This window comes from Erythranthe guttata, chromosome 6 (assembly GCF_056151865.1).
Source record: "Erythranthe guttata isolate IM_541 chromosome 6, IM_541, whole genome shotgun sequence".
Taxonomy (NCBI): domain Eukaryota; kingdom Viridiplantae; phylum Streptophyta; class Magnoliopsida; order Lamiales; family Phrymaceae; genus Erythranthe; species Erythranthe guttata.
In genome coordinates, this window is record NC_142538.1 from 1058893 (window position 1) to 1081058 (window position 22166).

The 22166-nt window shown below is 35.7% G+C and overlaps 2 protein-coding genes across 2 annotated transcripts; one reads left to right on the forward strand and one right to left on the reverse strand.

The window, feature by feature from the left end:
• Nucleotides 1–287: 287 nt before the first annotated feature.
• Nucleotides 288–8616, reverse strand: LOC105971834 (mitochondrial carrier protein MTM1). Its single transcript, XM_088819248.1, has 11 exons — nt 8215–8616; nt 7835–7924; nt 7386–7514; nt 7252–7311; nt 6973–7143; nt 6775–6877; nt 6577–6668; nt 6343–6492; nt 6197–6255; nt 5922–6094; nt 288–487 (listed from the first exon to the last, which is right to left on the reverse strand). The coding sequence occupies exons 1-10, from the start codon at nt 8392–8394 to the stop codon at nt 5962–5964; spliced, it is 1167 nt and encodes a 388-aa protein (XP_088675374.1). The 5' UTR covers nt 8395–8616; the 3' UTR covers nt 288–487; nt 5922–5961.
• A 10944-nt stretch (nt 8617–19560) lies between these two features.
• On the forward strand, nt 19561–21380 carry CRF3 (cytokinin response factor 3). The gene has a single exon (XM_012996582.2). The coding sequence runs from the start codon at nt 19898–19900 to the stop codon at nt 21092–21094; it is 1197 nt and encodes a 398-aa protein (XP_012852036.2). The 5' UTR covers nt 19561–19897; the 3' UTR covers nt 21095–21380.
• Nucleotides 21381–22166: the final 786 nt, after the last annotated feature.

The following is a 22166-nucleotide window of genomic DNA, read 5'->3' on the forward strand; positions in this document are numbered from 1 at the left end:
GGGGTAGTACTTGGTTTGGTTTTGGAAGTTGAAAAAATTGAAGAAAAACAAAAAATCAAAACATATTTTCATTTTAATTTAAATTTAAAAAAAAAAAAAAAAAAAAAAAAAAAAAAAACCGATTTGTTGACCGATATATCGGTTTGACCCGCCAAAAAACCGCCGCAAACCGCCTCGCCGTAAAAAACCGATATTCCAAACCGCCTCAACAAAATCGTAAAGGTTTGTAACCGATACCGATATGGCGGCCGATATATCGACCGCCACGACCGATATTTAGAACACTGATTTTAACAGGCTAAAAAAAACAATATTGTACAAAATCTATTCCCGGCAGACCCTAGTAATAAGTAACAACTACAACAAAATTGAGAGTTTCAATCAGACATGTTTCCGGAAGGTTCTAGATAATAATAATAAATAAATAATAAAAGCTAAAGCTAAATCTAAATCTAATAAGCAGCAGCAGCAGCAGCAGCTGGGGAGGCTTTTATGTTATGAATCTGACTATTATATGAAAGATCTGAACAATAAATCACGAGCAAAAGAATTATTTTGATTGTCTTCAATATCGAATTAGGGTTACAGTCCTCCAACCAAAATGAAAAGCTTGAAATGAACCACTACTCTAAGCTAAGCTAGATAAGCTAACTACACGATAAGATTCAACATGTGGTTAACAGATCATGCCTCCCCTATAAATAGAAAGAAAACAACGGTCCCAAGGGTGCAGAAGACAGCTAAGGTCTGCTGTGCATGTGATGACAACGACATGCAGTACTTGATGAAACGACGTCGTTCCGCCCCCCTATCTTCAGTCAAAAAGCGCGTTAATAATTCAAAAGACTAAGCACGATTCTACTAATAAAAACGACAGCGTTTTAGCTCAAAATAAAATTTTTTAAATAACGGTTAAAACCGTTACATTACTTCCCCCTTTTCCAAGCCATGTCTCATGGCTTGAATTCTGGAAATTTCTTGCTCATTTCCGCTGCTTCTTCCCATGTCGCTTCAGCCTCCGGAAGGTGAGCCCAGCGTACTAACCACTGCACACACGCTGCATTATTCTTCTTAATCATCCTTCTCTCCAAAACTGCCACCGGTACCAACAAAAACTGATGTTCTTCATCCAAGGGGGGTAAGTTGGCTGGCACTTGCTCTTGGTTCCCCACTCTTCTCTTTAGTTGTGAAACATGGAATACAGGGTGCACTTTCGACTCCGGGGGAAGTTGCAGCTCATATGCCACCTCTCCTACTTTCTGAATCACCTTAAAAGGGCCACAGTACTTCGGAGTCAGTTTCCACAAATGACTCTTCCTCAAGCTTAGTTGTTTGAAGGGTTTTAATTTCAAGTACACCATGTCTCCTTCTTCGAAATTTCTCTCACTTCTGTTCTGATTGGCATAGTACTTCATCCTCTCTCTAGCTTCCCCCAACAATCCCTTCAATTTCTGAGTGATCAGCTGATGCTCTTTCATCCAAGTCCCCACCCCCTCCGTTTTTCTCAATAAGTGAGGACCATACCCTAGTTGAGGTGCTGGATATCCATACAATGCCTCAAATGGGGACATTTTGATAGCCGTGTGATAGGTGGTGTTATACCACCATTCTGCCAGTGGGATCCAAATGCTCCATTTTTTTGGAAATTGACCACACATGCACCGTAAGTAGCTTTCCAAACACTGATTTACCCTTTCGGTCTGCCCATCGGTTTGAGGGTGATGAGCCGTACTTAACTGTTGTTGTACCCCCAAGGATTGCATCAATTCCTTCCAGAAATTACTGGTGAAAATTGGGTCCCTATCTGACACGATGTAATTAGGTAGCCCATGCAGCCTGTACACTTCCTCAATAAACACTTGTGCCAATTGAGAGGCACTAAGTGGATGACTGAGAGCAATAAAGTGTGCATACTTGGTGAATCTATCCACCACCACCCACACCACCTCCTTGCCACTGGATTTTGGCAGTTTAACTATGAAGTCCATGGTTATGCAACTCCAAGCCTGCTCAGGAACTGGAAGTGGCTGCAAATACCCTGGGATCTTAACATTTTCATGCTTGCTCAACTGACATATATGACAACTGGACACCCATTCCTTGATCTGTTGCTTCAATCCTGGCCACAGAAAGGTGAGTTGGATTTTCTGGAAGGTGTTTTGGACCCCAGAGTGCCCCCCAATACTTGAATTGTGCATCTGTTCCACCAATTTTTGTCTGATGTCAGTAGATTTTCCCACATAGATCCTTCCCTTGTATTTTACTAACCCATCCTGGTAATCATACAGTGATACATCCCAAGGTCTAAGTGTACTGCTAGCAATGATTTCTTGAGCTTCTGGATCTGATTCATAGCTTTGCACTACCTCTTGTACCCACAAAGGCTGCACTATAGTGATTTGTTGAATCTCAGCTACCTCTTCCCTTCTAGATAGTGCATCTGCCACCCCATTCTCTCTTCCCTTCTTATACTCAATAGTGTAGTTGAAGCCCAACAATTTGGCTAGATATTTATGTTGCAAAGGGGTGGATAGCTTCTGTTCCAATAAGTATTTGAGGCTCTTTTGATCGGTCCTGATCACAAAAGAGCCACAGATTAGGTAAGACCTCCACTTTTGCACAGCAAGGAGTATTGCCAAGAATTCCTTCTCATAAATGGACAACCCTAGACTCTTGGGGCCCAAAGCCTTACTGAGATAGGCTAGGGGATGCCCATTTTGCATCAGCACAGCCCCTATTCCATGATAAGAAGCATCAGTTTCTACCACAAATCTCTCCTTGAAGTTGGGCAATTGTAGAACTGGTGTGGTGGTCATAGCCAGTTTCAACTTTTCAAAGGCTTTTTGTGCTTCCTCATTCCACTGGAATTGCCCCTTTTTGAGTTGCTGAGTGAGAGATCTAGCTATCTCTCCATAACCCTTAACAAACTTCCTGTAGTAACCTGTTAATCCTAGAAACCCTCTCAATGCTTTGACTGATTGAGGTCTAGGCCATTTAATTACAGCTTGTATCTTAGCAGGGTCCACTCCTACTCCATTTTCATTAATTACATGCCCCAAGTATTCTACTTGACCCTTTCCAAAGCTGCATTTTGATAACTTAGCATATAGTTGGTGTTGCCTCAACAACTTACACACAGTTTCCAAGTGCTCTATGTGCAATTCCATGCTCTTACTATATACCAAAATATCATCAAAAAATACTAGCACAAAGTCCCTTAGGTGTGCTCTGAATACATCATTCATCAAGGATTGGAAGGTGGCTGGGGCATTGGTGAGTCCAAATGGCATAACCTTGAACTCATAGTGCCCATCAGAGGTGACAAAGGCTGTCTTTTCCACATCCTCCTCCTTCATTCTGATCTGGTGATAGCCAGCCCTCAAGTCCACTTTCGAAAACACCTTAGCTCCCCCTAACTCATCCAATAAATCATCAATCAGTGGAATTGGATACCCATCCTTTATGGTCATGGCATTTAGTCTTCTGAAATCCACACAAAATCTCCAAGTGCCATCTTTTTTTTTAACCAGTAGCACTGGGGAAGCAAATGGACTGCTGCTTGCTTGTATGACCCCAGTTTGTAGCATCTCTTTGACCATATTTTCTATTTCTTTCCTCTGCATATAAGGATACCTGTAGGGTTGTGACTTGAATGGAGCTGCTTCTCCCTTCAGTGGAATACTGTGCTCAGTGCTTCTCATAGGGGGTAGTTCAGTAGGTGTTTGAAAGAGGTCTGCATACCTCTCTATAACTCCATTCACTTCTTTACAGTGCTCCTCAATGGAGTGTGGTTCCTCTTCCCCTTCTATGATGAATATACATCCCATATTGGTTCCCTGTGTCTGTAATAGGCTCTCCAGTTCCTCTCCACTGATCATCAAGAACTGAGGATCTTCTTTTATTCCCTGTAATGTGATTAACTCACCACCTTGCCTTAAGGTGATGAAGTTTTCATTATGATCAAAGGACAGAGGTCCAAACTTCTTCATGAAATCAACCCCCAAGACTAAGTCACACCCTCCCAAATCCAGTAAAATCACCCCTAAGTAGAAATTGTACCCCCCCATTTCCCACTGAAAGTTTGGGCAAATGGAGTCACATACTACTTGGTGCTTTCCAGCCACTTTCACTGTGGCTCTCCTAGTACAAACTCTTTCACACCCCAACTGCAAGGCAGATTTTGGATCTATGAAGCTGTGGGAAGCTCCAGTGTCCAAAAGAATAGTGATCTTCTGCCCTCTGCATTTGCCTATCACCTTCAGTGTGGTGTGGGAAGTCTGACCAGTGATGGCATTGAGGGAAATCTGCATTAGTTCCTCCACCTCATGGGGTATCTCCTCATCTCCTACCTCAGACAGTTCTTCCTCAGCCATGCACTCAATGTAGAACAATCTCTTACATCTGTGGCCGGGGGTGAACTTCTCTTCACAGTTATAACATAATCCCTTCCTTCTCCTCTCCTCCAACTCTTGCTTGTTCAGTCTCTTAGGTTGCATTCCTCCTTTCTCAGGGTATTGGATCCTTAAGGGTTGTTCTGGAGCTGGCAACCTAGGAGTCTTATAACTGTGGTTAGGTGTTTTCAGAGAGTTCTTGAGTTCTGTCTTAAGCTGATCCACCATATTTTCCTGCAGTTTAGCTTGGATGATGGCATGAGATAATGTCTGGGGATTCATCATCTTAACGGTGTGTTTGAGCTCCCCCTTTAATCCTTCTATAAAACACTCAACAAAGTAGCTCTCTGGTAAGGCCCTGTGTTTTCTTGCCACATATCCCTTTAACTGCTCAAACTTCAGCCTGTAATCCTCCACTTTAGTCTCTTGGTGCAGTTTGTTAAACTCTGCAGTCAAACTCACCCCTTCTTCCTCTAAAAATCTCTCTAGTACCATGCTAGAGAAAACCTCCCATCCTATGTACTCTATACCTTCAATATAGTCGGCAAACCAGTCTTCAGCCTTACCTTCAAGGTTCATAGATGCTGTTTGTACTTTTTCTCCCTCACTCATAGGGTTCAGTCTGAAATACCTCTGGCATCTCCTCAGCCATGTTCTTGGAAATTGCCCATCAAATTTTGGGAAATCCACCCTAATATTTCTATTTTCCATATTTCTCATAGGAATATTAGGGTTACCTGGATCTGGTGGCATTTGTTGGAATCTGGGAGCCATTTGCTCCATGTTTCGTGTAGGGTTTTCAGAGCTGTTCCCCTGTTGCATAGGTTCTTTGCCTCTGCTACTATTCATAGATCTAGTCATCTCGGCTAGCATCCTATGAATCTCCTCCATCTTGTGGTTGCTTTCCATTCTGCTCCGTTCCATTTCTTCTCTTACTGCGGACAGATCCGCCTGAATTTTGGTGTTGAAAGCCATCTGTTCATCCACAAATACCTCGGCCTCCGTTCTTGTGTTGTCACCTGAACCAGTCCTCACATGGCTCCTTGTCATCATAGTATAGAGAAAAAGGGTCCAGGAACGACTGCTCTGGATACCAAGTGTTATGAATCTGACTATTATATGAAAGATCTGAACAATAAATCACGAGCAAAAGAATTATTTTGATTGTCTTCAATATCGAATTAGGGTTACAGTCCTCCAACCAAAATGAAAAGCTTGAAATGAACCACTACTCTAAGCTAAGCTAGATAAGCTAACTACACGATAAGATTCAACATGTGGTTAACAGATCATGCCTCCCCTATAAATAGAAAGAAAACAACGGTCCCAAGGGTGCAGAAGACAGCTAAGGTCTGCTGTGCATGTGATGACAACGACATGCAGTACTTGATGAAACGACGTCGTTCCGCCCCCCTATCTTCAGTCAAAAAGCGCGTTAATAATTCAAAAGACTAAGCACGATTCTACTAATAAAAACGACAGCGTTTTAGCTCAAAATAAAAATTTTTAAATAACGGTTAAAACCGTTACATTTTACTAAACAAAATGTTAATGTTAATGTGAAAAAGGATCAAGAAAGAGCATAGTGATGATGCATAATATGCTTTACAACTTCATAAAATGAAAACACAATCCCAACGGAAGGACCTGCACGCCCGACACGGGGACCCACACCGGTAAATAATCCCTTCATTCTTCCTCCCCTGTCAATATATATATATGTACATGAAAACCCATCCCGTGTATCGTATCGTATTGTATTGTATTGAATATTGATCACTATTTCACTAATTAACAAGGCCTACCTCCAAACTTCCAGCAGCGTACGCCTTGTAGTCATCTTCAAAGCCCTCCTAGGATCTTTCTGTAAAATTTGCGGAAACGAAAAAAGTGAATGTATTTTTCAGTGATGAGCAAGTTCTTACATTAAATGTAATAAGAAATATATTACCTCAATTTGCCTACGGGTTTTCGCAACATCAAAAGGACAAGTGGCAGCAGCAGCAATGCTCCCAGCAACAAAACCAGCAGAAAAGTTTGTGACAAGTACATTCGCCACATTTACTTCGTCTCCAACTAGAATAAGAAGCTTCCTCCTTAGCTATAATAAAAAGAGTTACTAAGCGAAGAAAAACATACATGCAACCTACATATTAAAAAAAAAAAAAATAGAAGGAGATCTAACTGGTTCAAGAATCGAGAAGCAGATTGCAGAGAAAGGTACATCACGAACAAGCTGAGCACCAAGGCCTGTCCACAGCACTCTATAGCTCTGCACTGCACCAGCAAAACTTTCTGTTTCTATACGTACAAATAGATAACGAGAATGCAAAGAAAACACATCGAAAATTGGAATATCCCGTAAATAGATGAATCAACTTACAGCTGTTATTGAAGCTGGTTGTACTCTTGACCTGGGGGAGGATGTCAATTAAAGTCTTCCATACTCCGGGAGGTTTTTTATCACCATGGATGTGCTTAAATGCCTTCAGACAGCATGGAGTCATAATTATATAGCCGGATAAAATTGAAGGCTAATAAGATAGTGAGAAAATAAATAAAAACGTTTTATTTTCAATACCTGCATGCGTGTTCTGGCGAGCTCGATAGGATAGCAACTCGTACAAGCTAAAGAACGAGCCAATGAACCAGCCAGTACAGGTGCACATGGTGTTAAACTTGGCGCATTCTGTGCAGTAAATTCCTCTATTTGGTTACAGAAAATGTCATAGAAAGGTAAGTAAATACCAACCTGATTTCAAACACACAAAACCCATTATCTCAACTGAAAGCAGAGGAATACTTTTATTAATAATTTTTTCTGTCTTGAAATTTTACGCAATAGCACGTGAAAACTTACAGTTGGCACTGCAAGTGCTAAACCAGCACCCGTGCCTCTCCATAGCATTGGAAATCCTTCCTGCAAATATACAAGACGAACTCAGTTTGCAAGTAATAAAAAAAAACCAGAGTTTTCAACTATGATAGACGAACCTGTCGAATAATTTTGTAGAAGACATCCAATGTCCCTTTGTAATGGAAACAATCCGGGGGGCATATTACAACTGTACCATGAACCGCAGCACGAGTGCATGAGCGAGAACACCTTAGATCAGCAAACAACTAACAAACATATTGCAACACTGTAAATAAAATATCATCGTCTGAACTGACTTTTTTAAACGATCAAAATAGCAATCTACAAACTCAATCCTACCATCCGAATTGTACCTAAATGTTACCAAAACTAGTTGAGGGGTTTATTAAAAATTACTATGCCACTTCAGTGTTTCATCACATTACCTAAACCCTCAAGAATTCATTAGAACGCCGTAACTTCATCGAGTTTGGACTAGTAACTTTTCACTAAAACCACTAAGTGACTGACAAATAGTAAGAATAATCGATGCAACAATAACAATAAATTAAAAAATTGCAAATACCATGTGCGGTCCGAAATATGCCATGCGACTCGTGACATTACTTAACGGGTGCGTGTACGGGGCTCCAGCAGCCTGTGCCTGCAATCTCGTCTGCAGATTATCGTAAACAGGCAAATCATAAGAAAAATGAAAACCGATATTTATCGAAAGACGGATACAATATGAATTCAATCACCGAAAAAGAGACAAATAAATGTGAACCTAATCATTTTCATTTCATATTGTACAATGAATTATACCAGTATGAACCACGATTACCAGGCAGAAAATCGAATAGAAAATGACAAAACATCAAGTACAGAGATCAGAGAATCAAATTGCAACTAAATGAAAATAAATAAATAATAAGAAAACAAACAACAGGAAAATGTAAGATAAACCTTGGCAACATCCAGTGGGTTGACCAGAACTGCAGAGAGAAACGCTGCGCCGGCGGCAGAACCCGTGCGCTCAAGCAACCCTAATTTACCATCGGAAGTGGGGCTCGAGTGGTGGTGAACTCGAGCTTTTTTCGAAATTGACGCTTCAATTCCATGAACAATCGCCATTCTTTCAGACATCAATCAAACACACATTTCCATCAATTTTGGGGGGAGAATATTCGGTTCTTCAACCATCGTCTCTTTCAATCTCTGCCTTTTCTAATACAACACATTTTTTAGATCGGCACCTTATTTCCAAAAATAAACCAATTCATATTTCAGCCATTTCTACGGTATATAATAAAAATAAAACGACTAATTAAGGAAAAAAAGAGAATTATAAAACATTCAATATATTTTGCCTCCATAATAATTAAATTGCTTTTTTTAATTAATGTCTAAATCAATTCTAATACAGGCCTTATGTATTGGGCCGGGCCAAGAATTTCTGTATTATAAGTGTTCCTTACAGGCCTTGATTTTGTTTTCTATTCTAAGCCCAACAATTTTCTCTGCAATGGAATATTCCTCCAAAAACTATTTATGCTATTTCTTAATTAAAATGTAAGAAATTAGAATTGATGTCAAATAAGTTCCCTTTCCCTCAAATCAAACTATATTTAAAGTATTGGAGCTAATTGTAGTTTTTTTAAAACTTTTAATTAAAAGTTAAAACCCTAGTTTGACATCTTTAAACCACCCGTTGAAGAGGTGGAGAAGTAAATTAAATGATTCATGCAATTCTAATCCCGATACATGTGACAACTACGATCGTCCGATTTTATCCCATTGTTCCGGTGTTCCGGCCGCATTTTGCCCGTAGGCTTTCGGGTTTCGGGTTTCGTTTCCCGACGTTCTTCGCCACGGAATGATCTTAAACGACACTTCAATGAAATATTAGAGGAACAATACTGTATATTAAATATGATGAGAGTAGAGTAAGCACTAAGCACTAAGCACTTATTAATTAGGAATTAATCTTATCAGAAAGTATAATATACCGGTAAAATTATGTGCAACTTGCAAGTCTTGATCAATTGTTTTAATTACAACCTTAATCCAATCACTTAATTAGTTAGTTAATAGATTTGAGTTAATAGATTTGCTTAGATGCCGGATCATGCATCTTTTATTTAGTGTGCTCAGATTTCAAACACTGTTTTTTTTTTGTAAATATTAACAAAGTGCATCCATCTTTATAAATCTTCAACTAGCTTCAATTGGTCAAGATGGGATTGCATGTAGCTCGTGTTTGGTTGAAATTATAATTTCTTAGATATTAAAAGAATGCACAATATATGATACGAAATTCAAAATTAATTATCATAAATATTTGAAATCTTACAAGCCAACTCGAACTCATAAAAAGAAAAAGAAAAAAAAATCGAACTCGAACTCGAACTCGAACTTCACTCATCCAAATAGGTCTGAGTACATCAGCTCAATACTTTAAAAATATTGTAAATTAATTAAGTAGAATTGATTTAAATAAGAATGCAGGAAGTATATATATGAAGTAAAGATTTACGGGAAGAGTCAAATATATCTGCAAGCATTTAATGGTATGAATCTACTACCTATTCATCACACTAAGAGTCACTGCCACATTCCAGACTTACCCCTAACTCAGAATATAATTACTACTAGTAAAAATGTTGACAAACTGTTAATTAATTTAATATACTAATTGTTAATTAAAATTATTAAAAGAGACTGATACTGTGGAATGAAGAAAGTAAAGGTTAATTGATTGACTCCTAAAAATATCTTCCATCAAAGCATGTGATTTACTGTGATTATTATCACAAATCAGATTTTCTTCGTTAAAGAAAATATGAACCACAAAGTTAGTAAAATATACTACTACTAATTAAATTAATTAAGTAATGAAGAGTCAAGAGTAGAAAGTAAGAGGTGAAAAAAGAAATATGCATAGGGAATCCTAAAGCAAATAAATAATGTTCTTGTTCCCCATAAATGTATTCAAACCCAATTTGGCCAAATGCTGTTACATTAGCAGCATGGTTCATGGTGACCCATGTCGTGTATGCCTATTTTTATTTTTTTTCATTTACGTAAATTCCACGTGTCACCACCATATCTATACAAGAATCTGATAGAACCAGTAATTAAAAATTAAATAATATATAAATATTCAATAAATAAAAATCCGGCAAAAGGGTCGTGCCCACGAGTGGTGAGGCATGGACCCTGAAAATCTGGTACATTAATATAAAACCTAACCCCCCCTATTTCATACTATCATCTTTCTTTTTCTTTTTCTTTTCTTATTTTTTTTTTATATAATATAATTATTTATTTAAAATATTGAGTTAATTTTGTACTTGTGGAGTTGTGGGATCTTATATATAAAACGAAGATATTTTGAACTAAAACCTAGACCTAAACCTAGGGTTAATTTTGTAAATTAATAAATATCAAATTTAACCATTAATTAATTTATAATATAAACACTAACTCCTATATTTAAATATACCGTAGGTATTTCTAATTATTTATATTTATATATTTTTTTTATTTTTCTTCTCCATTCTAACCACCCACTAACCCCCACTAATTCATCATGGTAGAAGTTATCCACCATGATCTCAACCCCTACCAATTTCACTTTTCTATTTAAACTCATGAGAACTCCACAAAAAATCACATTCTTTTTGCCAAGCTGCTTCTTCTTTCTCATTTAAAATTTTGTTCGTCTTCTTCTTCGTTTATTTAATGACTGTGTTATGCCGTTTATTTATTTATTTTTGCATTTGTGTTTGACGTATTGTAAATTCTTTTGCAGCAAGCCTGTTCGTGTCAACAATAATTCGTGGTTGGAGCAAACTACTCACGCAATTCGGTAGAAGGAAAAAAAATTATGTCAGACATTATTTATTATGTGCTTCTGTTAGTTCAAAGCTTTTTTTTGCTATAATTTATTTATAATATTTAAGTTTTATAACTTACAAGACTTTGTTGCTATATTTTAATTTGTTCGAGATGTTGCATCCCTATTTTAAGATTAATGCATTCTTTTGTTTTCTCAAGACCATTATTTGAAGCTACTCAGCAATTCTAAGACATTAAACGAGAAAAATTCAGTAAAGAAGAGAAGAAACCATCATCATCTCACATCATACACCAAATGTTTGGCAACATGATGTACATCACAAACATTCATGTTAGGCTCATGTAATTATGCGAACTTATTATTTTGCATTATGGTGTATTTATGCTATTTTATTGACAGACTATATGCCTCGCAATTAGTTGGTTGTTTACATTTTCGTTGTCATGTGTATGGGTTTTGTATATGCCATAATATGTTTATCAGTTGTCTTTATTAGAATTTCTTTATTATCATGTATTTTAATAATTCATCATGCCCTTTTTCTTTAAGTTGTTTAAAGTTAGTATTGCTTTTACTCTTCTTTCTTCGTAGCAACTCTAATGGAGGAATCTATAGGAGAATTAAATGGTATAACTTCTATTATAATACTACAAAACTTAAATTTTCATCTTCAATGATGGAATTAAATAGGTAGCTATTTTGATATTCAACTTCCGAAGATGTAAAAGTGCATCTTGGAAAAAAAGGAATCAAAACATTAACTACCCAAAAAACATATCATGAATTTTTATGGGTCAATTTTAAATATATTTATACTTATATTTAAAATTTGATGATCCATTTAATGCTCGCAGTTGGATTATATGAGTATCAAAATATAAAATGAGATTCAAATAAATATTTAACGATCCATTTCAATGTTGTACCATTGGAATTGCTCTCATATTTATTTAGAAGAATAAGGAGAGGGAGGAGGAGGAGGAAGCAACATGGAGAAGGAGGAAGAGGAGGAGGAGGAAGCAACAGGAAGGAGGAGGAGAAAGAAGAAGAAGCATGAGGAGAATGAGAAAAAGGAAGAAGCAGAAAGAGAGAGAATGAGAAGAAGAAACAGAAAGAAGAAAAAGAGGAAGAAGGAGAAGATCAAGAAGAAGAATAAGAAAAACAAGGAAGATGTAGAAGAAGAGCTAGAAGAACAATAAAGAAGAAACAGGAAGAAGGAAGAAGAAGAAGGGAGAAAAAGCAGGGGGAAGAAGTAGTAGTAGTCGTGCGAGGGAGAGTTTGTGAAAAAGAAACAGAGGGGCGCAATGGATTTGTGCGTGTGGTATTAAAGAAATAAAATTAAGACTTTTTATGTTTTGTGATATTAATTTTCATCAAGGCTATAAATGCAACATATTTAATATTTATGCGGTATGGTATTGAAGTGAGAAACAATTGATATTTGAAATAGCCATACCCTTTGTTACATTTGAATTATTTATTGTTTAACATGTATTTTATATATTGACAGTCATTGTGTGTGTGTGTATATATGCGACAATAAAATAAGGCAATGTCGTCGTAACCGGATCGGACCAGCCGGTCCGACCGATTCGACCGCAAACCGCCAACTATACGGTCTGGTTCTACAACAGAAACCGAAAAATTCATAAACTGGGTCAGTATATCAAAACCCCGCTTCGACCGGTAGACTCGAAAACCAGTTAACGAACCGGGTTTAGTCTATAACAGTGGTAGATGGTCGGATTTGAGCTGAGGATCACTGTGGTGGTTGGATCTGGGCGGGGGATTGCCGTCGATAGTTGGATCTGGGTCGTATGTGATTCAATCGAAGTTTTGGTTGGGCTAGATCAGTGGGCTGAAGAAAAAACAAAGCTGAGCTGAAGAGATAAAGTGAAGCCTGGAGATGGAGAAAAAAAACCAAAGAGAAATAGGAGTAGATGAGGCAGATGATGTTTCCTCTGAACATGGAGAAAAAGGAGAAAAAAAGAACAAAAGGTTGCAGAATGAAGAAGAAGAAGAAAGAAATGTTGGAGGTGGGGTAGGTGAGTGAAGATGGAATGACGTAAGAAGAAAAATGAGAGGGAGAAAAAATGGTATATTAAGATTAGGGGTGAGCAAAAAAAACCGAAAAACCGAAAAACCGAACCGAAAAATCAAAAAACCGAGCCGTTTTAAACCGTACCGAATAGCAAACCGCATGTACGGTTTTTTTATTTTTGAAACACCGAATTATTCGGTTCGGTATGGTGGAAAGGTAAATAACCGAACCGAAAAACCGAACCGAACCGAAACTATAAAATGACTTCATTTTATATAATATATGTATTATTTTACCCTAATATTTATTTTCTATCTTTCAATTATTTGTCTCATTCTAAGCATTTGTTCATAAATTGAGACATTGTATTTTATTTATTTAGTAGTTAAAAATTTACTTGAGTTCATGGTTTTAATAATGTGGTAGATGAAAGTAGGAAAAAAAATGAAGCATAATACATCATCTATAAATTACGTTAACTCCTATGAAATTAAAGATTTTATATTTTCATTGCATTAGTAAGTTGTGAAAGTAATTGTAATTGTATTCTTTTGTTTGTACAACTTGAATATATAGTTACCCTTGAACCGAAAAATAACCGAAACCGAACCGAAACCGAAAGAAACCGAACCGATAAAAAACCGACATACACGGTTTTTAATTTTACGAAAACCGATATATTCGGTTCGGTTCGGTTTTTGCCAAAAACCGAACCGACCCGACCCGTGCACACCCCTAATTAAGATTGTATTATAAATATTGGAATAAAAATGTGAAATAACAAGAGGAATACATAACAAATACATAGAGAACAATATTTTTATATTTGTAAAAATAGTAAAATAATTAAAAAAAAATTGAAAAATGAAAATACTCATGTTGACCCCGGCTGAACCGGTCCAACCGTGACCCGCCTATCCGATTTTGTGTCCGATCCGGTTATAATAATATTGAAATAAGGTGATAGCAGTGTAATTTGAATTTCACAGATATAGATCTTTTATACAATTTGTACTATCATTTATTTCAAACCGTTACTTTTTTTTCCTTTGTTGAATGCGACCCCGTGCAACGCACGGGCACGATTACTAGTTTTGTCTTAAATGAAGACAGGATTGAGAATGACAGGTTGACTCCCACTTAATTTTGTGTTTTGTGAGTGGAGGGCTCCGTGGCGGAGTGATGGCTGAGCTGCCACTTAGCCGCCGGAGTAAAACTGCCTGATCAGCTGCCCGGGGTTGCTTATTTTTATTATTATTATTATTATTATTATTATTATTATTATTATTATTATTATTATTATTAGCATCTCAATTATTTTGTAATAATAGTGCTCTGATAATTGTCGCAAAACATTTATTGTAGGGAAGCACATTATCGGGGCTCTGTGCTGTGAAAAGAAAACAATTTAAAAGAACACATATATAAAATAATATCAGGCAAATTATTCTTTAGTGGAGTTGGTCCACTCACAAACAAACGGCTTATTAACACACCATACTAACTCATTAATTAACTCACTAATTAACTCAATAATAAATAAAAGTCTTGTATCATTTACAAAATTTAGATATTTTTAATATTATTTTGGGCTTACATGATGCATAATTACTAACAATTGGATACTGAGTGAGATATTCCTAGTTCCCTGAGAATTAACTTGAGCAAAACAACAAGGAACGTTAGTCCAAATCAAAGGGACGAATATATATATTTTAATTGGTATTTGTCCAATTTATAGGGCTTTTTGAATCCAAAAATTAAGGTGCAATTAGCAAAATTGCGACCAACAAATAATAATAATAATATTATTATTATATGACAAAAGCACAAACGCAGAGATGCAACAGCAAAATTGAAATTAAAGTTGAACACAACTTTTCATCCCCTTATTAAGGCACTCATGAGATTGGAATTAAACGTTCGTGTTTTTGTTGAGATATAATATTATTTTACTAAAAAAAAGAGATAAATTACCCAATATAATTATTAATTTGTAAAAAGTAAAAACCCAAATATACGGGGTATTACTATGTATGTTAATCATATTTGTGTGAATTCGAGAAGAAAATTAAACATACATTTTGTGTGATTATTTGTATTAGAATATTATGAATAATATATTGTATACGTAACACCTAGAACAAGAAATTGAAAATGGAATTCTCTAACAAGCCACGTGGCCACCCACCATGTGAGGCCGGACACGTGGCGAAAAATGGAAGCCGGAGGGGGCGTGCCGAACGCCGGTGAAAATGGTGGCTCGGATAAGTGGGATGCCAGGTGGGACCACGGAAGCGAAGGCGTGGGCCCCATTTCCACAGAGTCTCGAGACTCTGCAATTTCCCTTTTTCTTTCTTTCTTTAGTTTTTTTCTTCCGAAAAACCCAAAGGTGCATGCACTGAAAGAGGCTTTATCTTTTATTGTCCTTTTTGCCCTTTGTTACATTTTCTCTCTTTTTAATTTTTCATTATCCAAATGTGTGGATTAGACTAAACTACCCTTCCACTAATAAAACTCTTGGATACTGAATGATAAGAGAGAATATTTGAGGTACGTACTAAAGAGTAATAAAGATAAAGTTTGATGAATTAAAAATAATTGTTGTAAATATTGATGATTTACCGTTTAATTTTTGAAGTGAGTACTGTAATAATACATAAATGAGGTTTGAATAAACAAGTAGAGAGAGAGAGAGACCAACATTTCTTACTTCAAGTCGACGCCTAGTGACACGTTTCTCGTTGAAGAAGATAAACAATTATTGTATTTGGTGTTGAATAAGCGTGTTTACTCAGTTACGCATTGGTAGTTCAAATTGTAATTCACAAAAAAAAATTTAGCTTCACCCATTTTATTAATCTTCCAACACTAATACCAACGTCCTCCTCTCAATAATACGTGGTGTGGTGTGGTGGCCCTTCTTTTCACAACAGATCTCATCGTTCATTTTATTTTATTTTTTTTAAATTCATTTTTTTTTTGGGATTAATTAGAGAAGCATAGGGATTAAAATCGCTTTATTTAATTTTTTTTTTTTTTTAATTTCCGTTATGATGATCACTTGCCTGAAATATATATCTTGATTCCATTTAATTTGTTTTAGGGATTTCAATGTATATTTTGAAAATATGGGGCACTGTACATTTTGCGTTTTATTCACTTTCCGATAAAAACAACAACATGTTACCTCGATAACTTGTTTCATGATTAACGTAAACATTCCTTGTATTTGATTGGCAATTTGCCTTGTTACATGCAGTATTATATATTATATATATAATTAATCATCAAAATTAACTCATTTCATCATTTAAATATTATATTCCTTTTCATCAAATATATCATTTTAATTGTGTCTTCATTTCAAGTCAATTATGATATAGGAGTAATTAATTGGTTTAATTACAATGTTTTTTTACTAAAAATTAACAGTTAGATACCAGAGCTTATCTTAAAAACCAAAAGGACTAGTAATTGGTGTAAGAACGTGATTAAGTTTCAAATATACATAAAAAAATGAAATATATATATTTTGGAGTTATCAATTTCACCTACAAAATCTGGCACACAAGTGGTATACCCTATATATAGTTTAACCACATAAAATAAACTTGGAAATAATGTAAAGACATGACGAGTATAACAAGCTGGTTTTTCACTTAAACCAATGGCATCTAGGGCTTGATGACAATTAAGTAGTAATTCATGATTAATTAAGGGACACATTTAATGCCCAATTACTTCTAATTAATTACTCATCATAAATAAATAAAAATCTTGGACTTGATGCTCATTGACTCTATAGTGTATCTCCACATACATATTACAAATCAATAAAATAATTTAATTTGATGCGTTTATTACTGTATTACTTGGGTTATATAAATCATTTGACATTATTTAGTTGTAAGTTTTGACAACTAACTATATATTTATATATTTTTAGTTATATAATTTGTCGAGCTCGATGTATTTGTATCTTTTGTTTTTGATAACACTTGGCTCAATGGGAGAGGCCAAATTCCAAGAGTATTCGTACTAGTAGCTGCAATTTATTTGCTTACATTTTTGTCTACACAAATCCACATAAATCATGTTATATATGGGATCCATATATAACCCATTTCAAACATATATACATACAACATGAAAGAAATTTAAATATTTGTAGCAATTATATATATATATATATATATATATATATATATATATATATATATATATATATATATATATATATATATATATATATATATATATATATATATATATACTTACTATTTGTAGGTCTAGTTCGTCACACATAACAAACCTACTGTGATTTACGATCTCGTGCGTTTTACAAGTTATTGTACAAGAAAGATAACTGGAGTTGAGAAAAGTCCGATTCCCAATCATACATGTTTAGACTAGTGTAATATGTAGCGTAATATATTATAAATTTTGTTGGTAATTAATATAGAAGTTAGAGGTGTCAAAGATTTAAATAGCTAGTTTAAATGAGTGACAACTATACTACACATTACATTACAAACAAAATATATTTTTTTAACGATTTATTTTAAAAGGAAATTTGATTCTATAAAACGTGTTTGTGTATTTGGAATTTAGATTAGCTCCAACAATAACGTTTAGTTAATTACGGTGAAAGAAAAAAAAAACGTTTGGAGTATACGATAGAATGACCATAACTTCTATTTTACTACAACATCAGAATAATTCCCATTTTCTTAATCTAATTACTTTATTATATTAAAAATTGAATATGATTATGAATTAATTAAAAATAAAGAAAAGGGATTGAGTGAAACGCAATCAGTTAAACGGTAAAAGAATAATCACGTGTGGGCAGCTCCACCATCACATAAGCAGTACCAGTCTAATCAGACCAACTCATGAGGTCTCTGTACAGTTACCATGTGCGTTGTGTGCGGTTAAACTTTTACTAGATTTTTTACCCAAACTAGAAAAGTCGTTTTTACCTTTTCCCACACGCGCACTAACCCACGTGCGAAAAGTGATGCCAATATTCTGTAATTCAACAAATACTAATTCAAATAGTGTTGTTTCAAAAGCTTGTATATTTTGTTTTCTTTTTTTCCTGCATGTCTAGACTTTAATGAATGGGTTAAAGTGTTTTTTACTGTTTTATAAAACTGATAAAATCAAGAATATAATTTTAATCTTTTTTAAATTCAATATTATAAATATAAAAAGTAGTAAAAGTAGAAAATTTGAACCCTTCACTTGGACCTAATACAAAAATAATTTAGATTATAAATTAATTAGTACTATATTACTCATTCCTTACTGAAAAAATTATTCATTTTAATCAAAATTATTTCAATAAATATCTAAAGCATAACGTTTTATTTTACTGCAAATATCTCTCCAAGTCCAGGCTATCATTTTTCTTAGAAAATAAAATAATTTGTATTAATTTTTTTGAAATAGTGAATAGGTCTAAAATTATCATTTGTTTTAATATTATGTAATCAAGATAATTTAATTATTTCCATAAATAAATCCTCGAAATATATTTGAATATATTAAAAAAAGTAAAAAAAAAAAATCTTAAGAATAAATTCAAAATGAAACCAAGCTCAACTAAGGAGCGTGTTGTACACGCGTGGTTAATCAGGTGGAGACCACTTTCTCGAGGGATGGAATTACTAGAAAACAGGGTAAAACCCAGAGAGCCGTACAAAACCAAATTATAAATGGCGGCGAATCCTAGGTTGCCCGCCACGTTATTTCTAGCTGTAAAAAAATCTTATTTTAACACCCCCCAAAAAAAAAATTAAACCACCCCTTCCTGCTGGTTAACAGCTAATTACAAGGTTAAACATTTTAAACCGTTGATTAGTAATTTTTTTTATTATGGTCAAAGAGGTGAGTTGCCAATTTCCTTTTTCAATTTTGACCGACATTTTCTTTTAACTGGGCCGGGCATCCTGGGCCTCACGTGACCGGCCACACATTCTTCGAGGTTTAAAAAAAAAAATTACCCCAAAAATGCATTGAGTGACTGAGTCAGCACCATTTCATGCTTACTCATTGGACCAACCCAGCATGGGGCCCACAACGCCACGTGTCGATTCCAAATACTCTACAAATGCGGCGAGCCGGGTTTTGCCGTTAAGCAATGGCCGGAATCTTTTAGCACCGTTGACGGACTGTCAATTCCTACCGTCCATGACTTTCCCGTTTGTAGAAAATAGAGATATTTTTGGTATTTATAATTAATGATTTTATTTTGAATTAATTATTTCACCCAACCGAGTAATATTGTGTTTTCTTTAATGGCAAAAAATATTAAATAATATATTTAGAAATTGGTGTGCGTATTATTTTGGCGTTACTAATTTGGGCGATCCTATAAGACAGCGATTTCAGTGTAGTTTTTAGTCCCTCCTTCCAAATACCAAGAATTCTCTCTCTCTCCTCACTTTCTCTCTCTACTTTCTCTCTCTTCACTCCACACTTAGCTTTGCTACTAAATCCCTTTTCTTCTTCAACTTACTAGTAAAAATAAAATCTGAGCGAGGAAACAAAAACCCTTTAGCAACTTTCTTCTTACCGTGCGTGTTTTGCTGCGCTTTGAATCAATCCATCTTTTAAGGCTCGCGCGTGTGTCTTTTTTTGTTTGTCAGATTTTTGTGGTTCATTCATTTGATTCTCTCTCTCTCTCTCTCTTTTTTGTATATGTTAAAAACCAAGTGTTTGAAGATTTACATAAGAAAATGGATCAAAGCTTGTTATGGCCGGTGAAATACACCGAACACAAAAGAATCACCAAAAAAATCATCAAACCATCATCATCCAAACACAACCCTAAAACCGAATCAATCAGAAAAATCCAAGAAACCCATCATCAGAATTTCAATTTCCCCAAAACCGTCAGAATTTCCGTTACTGACCCTGACGCCACTGATTCCTCCAGTGACGAAGAGGAGGACGACCACCTTTTCCGCAGGCAACGTGTCAAGAAGTACATCAGAGAAATCAGATTGGAGACAGCTGTCACTGCTACTCCCAACTGCAGGAACCGAACCGTAGAGATTCTCCACTCCAAACCCAAGCCCATGAAGCCTGTCAAGGAGGCGGCTCCCGCCGCCGGCCCCAGGAAGTTCCGGGGCGTCCGCCAGCGGCCCTGGGGGAAGTGGGCCGCCGAAATACGGGACCCTTCTAGAAGGGTCCGCCTCTGGTTGGGTACCTACGACACCGCCGAGGAGGCGGCGATGGTTTACGACAACGCCGCCATTAAGCTCCGTGGACCGGACGCTCTCACCAACTTCATCACCCCGCCGCCGTCGGCCAAGGAGGCTTCGCCGGAGACCAACGTGACGTCAGTTTCCGGCTACGACTCCGGCGACGAGTCGAATAACCTCTCGTCTCCCACTTCTGTTCTCCGCTACAGAAGTAGTAATAATCACTCAAATGAAGAGACGGAGCAAACCGGGCTCACCAGTCAATCCAGCCACGACTACACCGAACCGGACCGGTCCGGTCCGATTCGCGGCTCGGCTAGAGAAGACGAACCGTCCGGTTCGTGCGACGGTTACTTCATGGGCTCGGTGGAAAACATTGGGCCCGGCCCGGTTCATGGGGTATCTTGGGAAATGGAGGAATGTCAAGGTGAAACGAGTATGGTGATAAATGATTATTTGGCGATGGACATTCCGTTTCTAGATGATTTCTTCAATTTTCAACCGAAAGACGAGCCCTTGTTCGACGATTCACCGAGCTTTTTCAACGGCTTAGATGATTTCACAATGTGCATCGATGATTTTCCACCTCTCGATTTGTCCCAACAGCAAAGGGCTAATTACTTCGGAGATATTAAGGATTCATTTCAAGAACTTGGTTCACTTGAAGTTGAGGATTATTTTCAAGATTTAACCGATTTTGGTGGCGTTGATGCACTCTTAGCCATATGAATCATCATTATGCAAAAATAATTATTAAAAAAAAAATTATCTATTTTTTTTATTATTACTATCAGTAAAATTAGCCAGTCTTGCCGATTAAAAAGGCAAATTTTGTTGACTGGCTAAATCGGCTTGTATTAGTTTTTATTAGTTATTATTATTATTTATTTATTTGTTCTAGTATGATAGTAAAATATCTCCATCCAAAAATAAGGAAATGGAGATTAATTATGTGAGTTTTTTTTTATTATTATATATATGTATTTTGTGTAATAAAATAGATTGGTCTTTTCAACATTTTTTTCTCTTTTTTTTTTTCTGTAGTATCCCATGTTCTTTTTAATGAATTCTATTATATGTTGAGTTATTTATTAATGTGGAAATGATATATATATATATATATATATATATATATATATATATATATATATATATATATATATATATATATATATATATATATATATATATATATATATTAATGTTGAGCTCATGTGTGTGGCATTCTATTTGTGTATGGCCACACGGGCAGCCAAAATTTGACCAGCCGGGCATACACACACACACACACACACACACACACACACACACACACACACACACACACACACACACACACACACACCAACTTGCACCTGTTAAACCAAATCTACCAAATCTTCCTTTTTCCTTTATTTTATTTTTATTATATATATATATATTTTTTTTTTTTGTCGTATAATTAGGATTTGTGAAATGATAATAAAAATAAAAATACTTGAAAAGTAGTAATTGCAAATGACACCTAAATTAAAACCTTTGTGTTTATTGCTTTTGTAAGAAAAGTAAATGCCCCCGGCAATGCAATAATAACTCAACGTCCGTTACCTACAAAAATTGAAAAAATGATGGAGTATTGTATTTAAGGTTGACAATATCTCACATTAATTATTATATATACCAAGGTAGAGAGAGAGAGAGAGAGAGAGAGAGAGAGAGACCTACGATTAAATTTTGTTATGCTGTCTGCATTTATTGTATTACATTTTATGTTTCCAGCTTTCTATAGCTAATTAGATGCTTCTGTCGGTATATATATTTC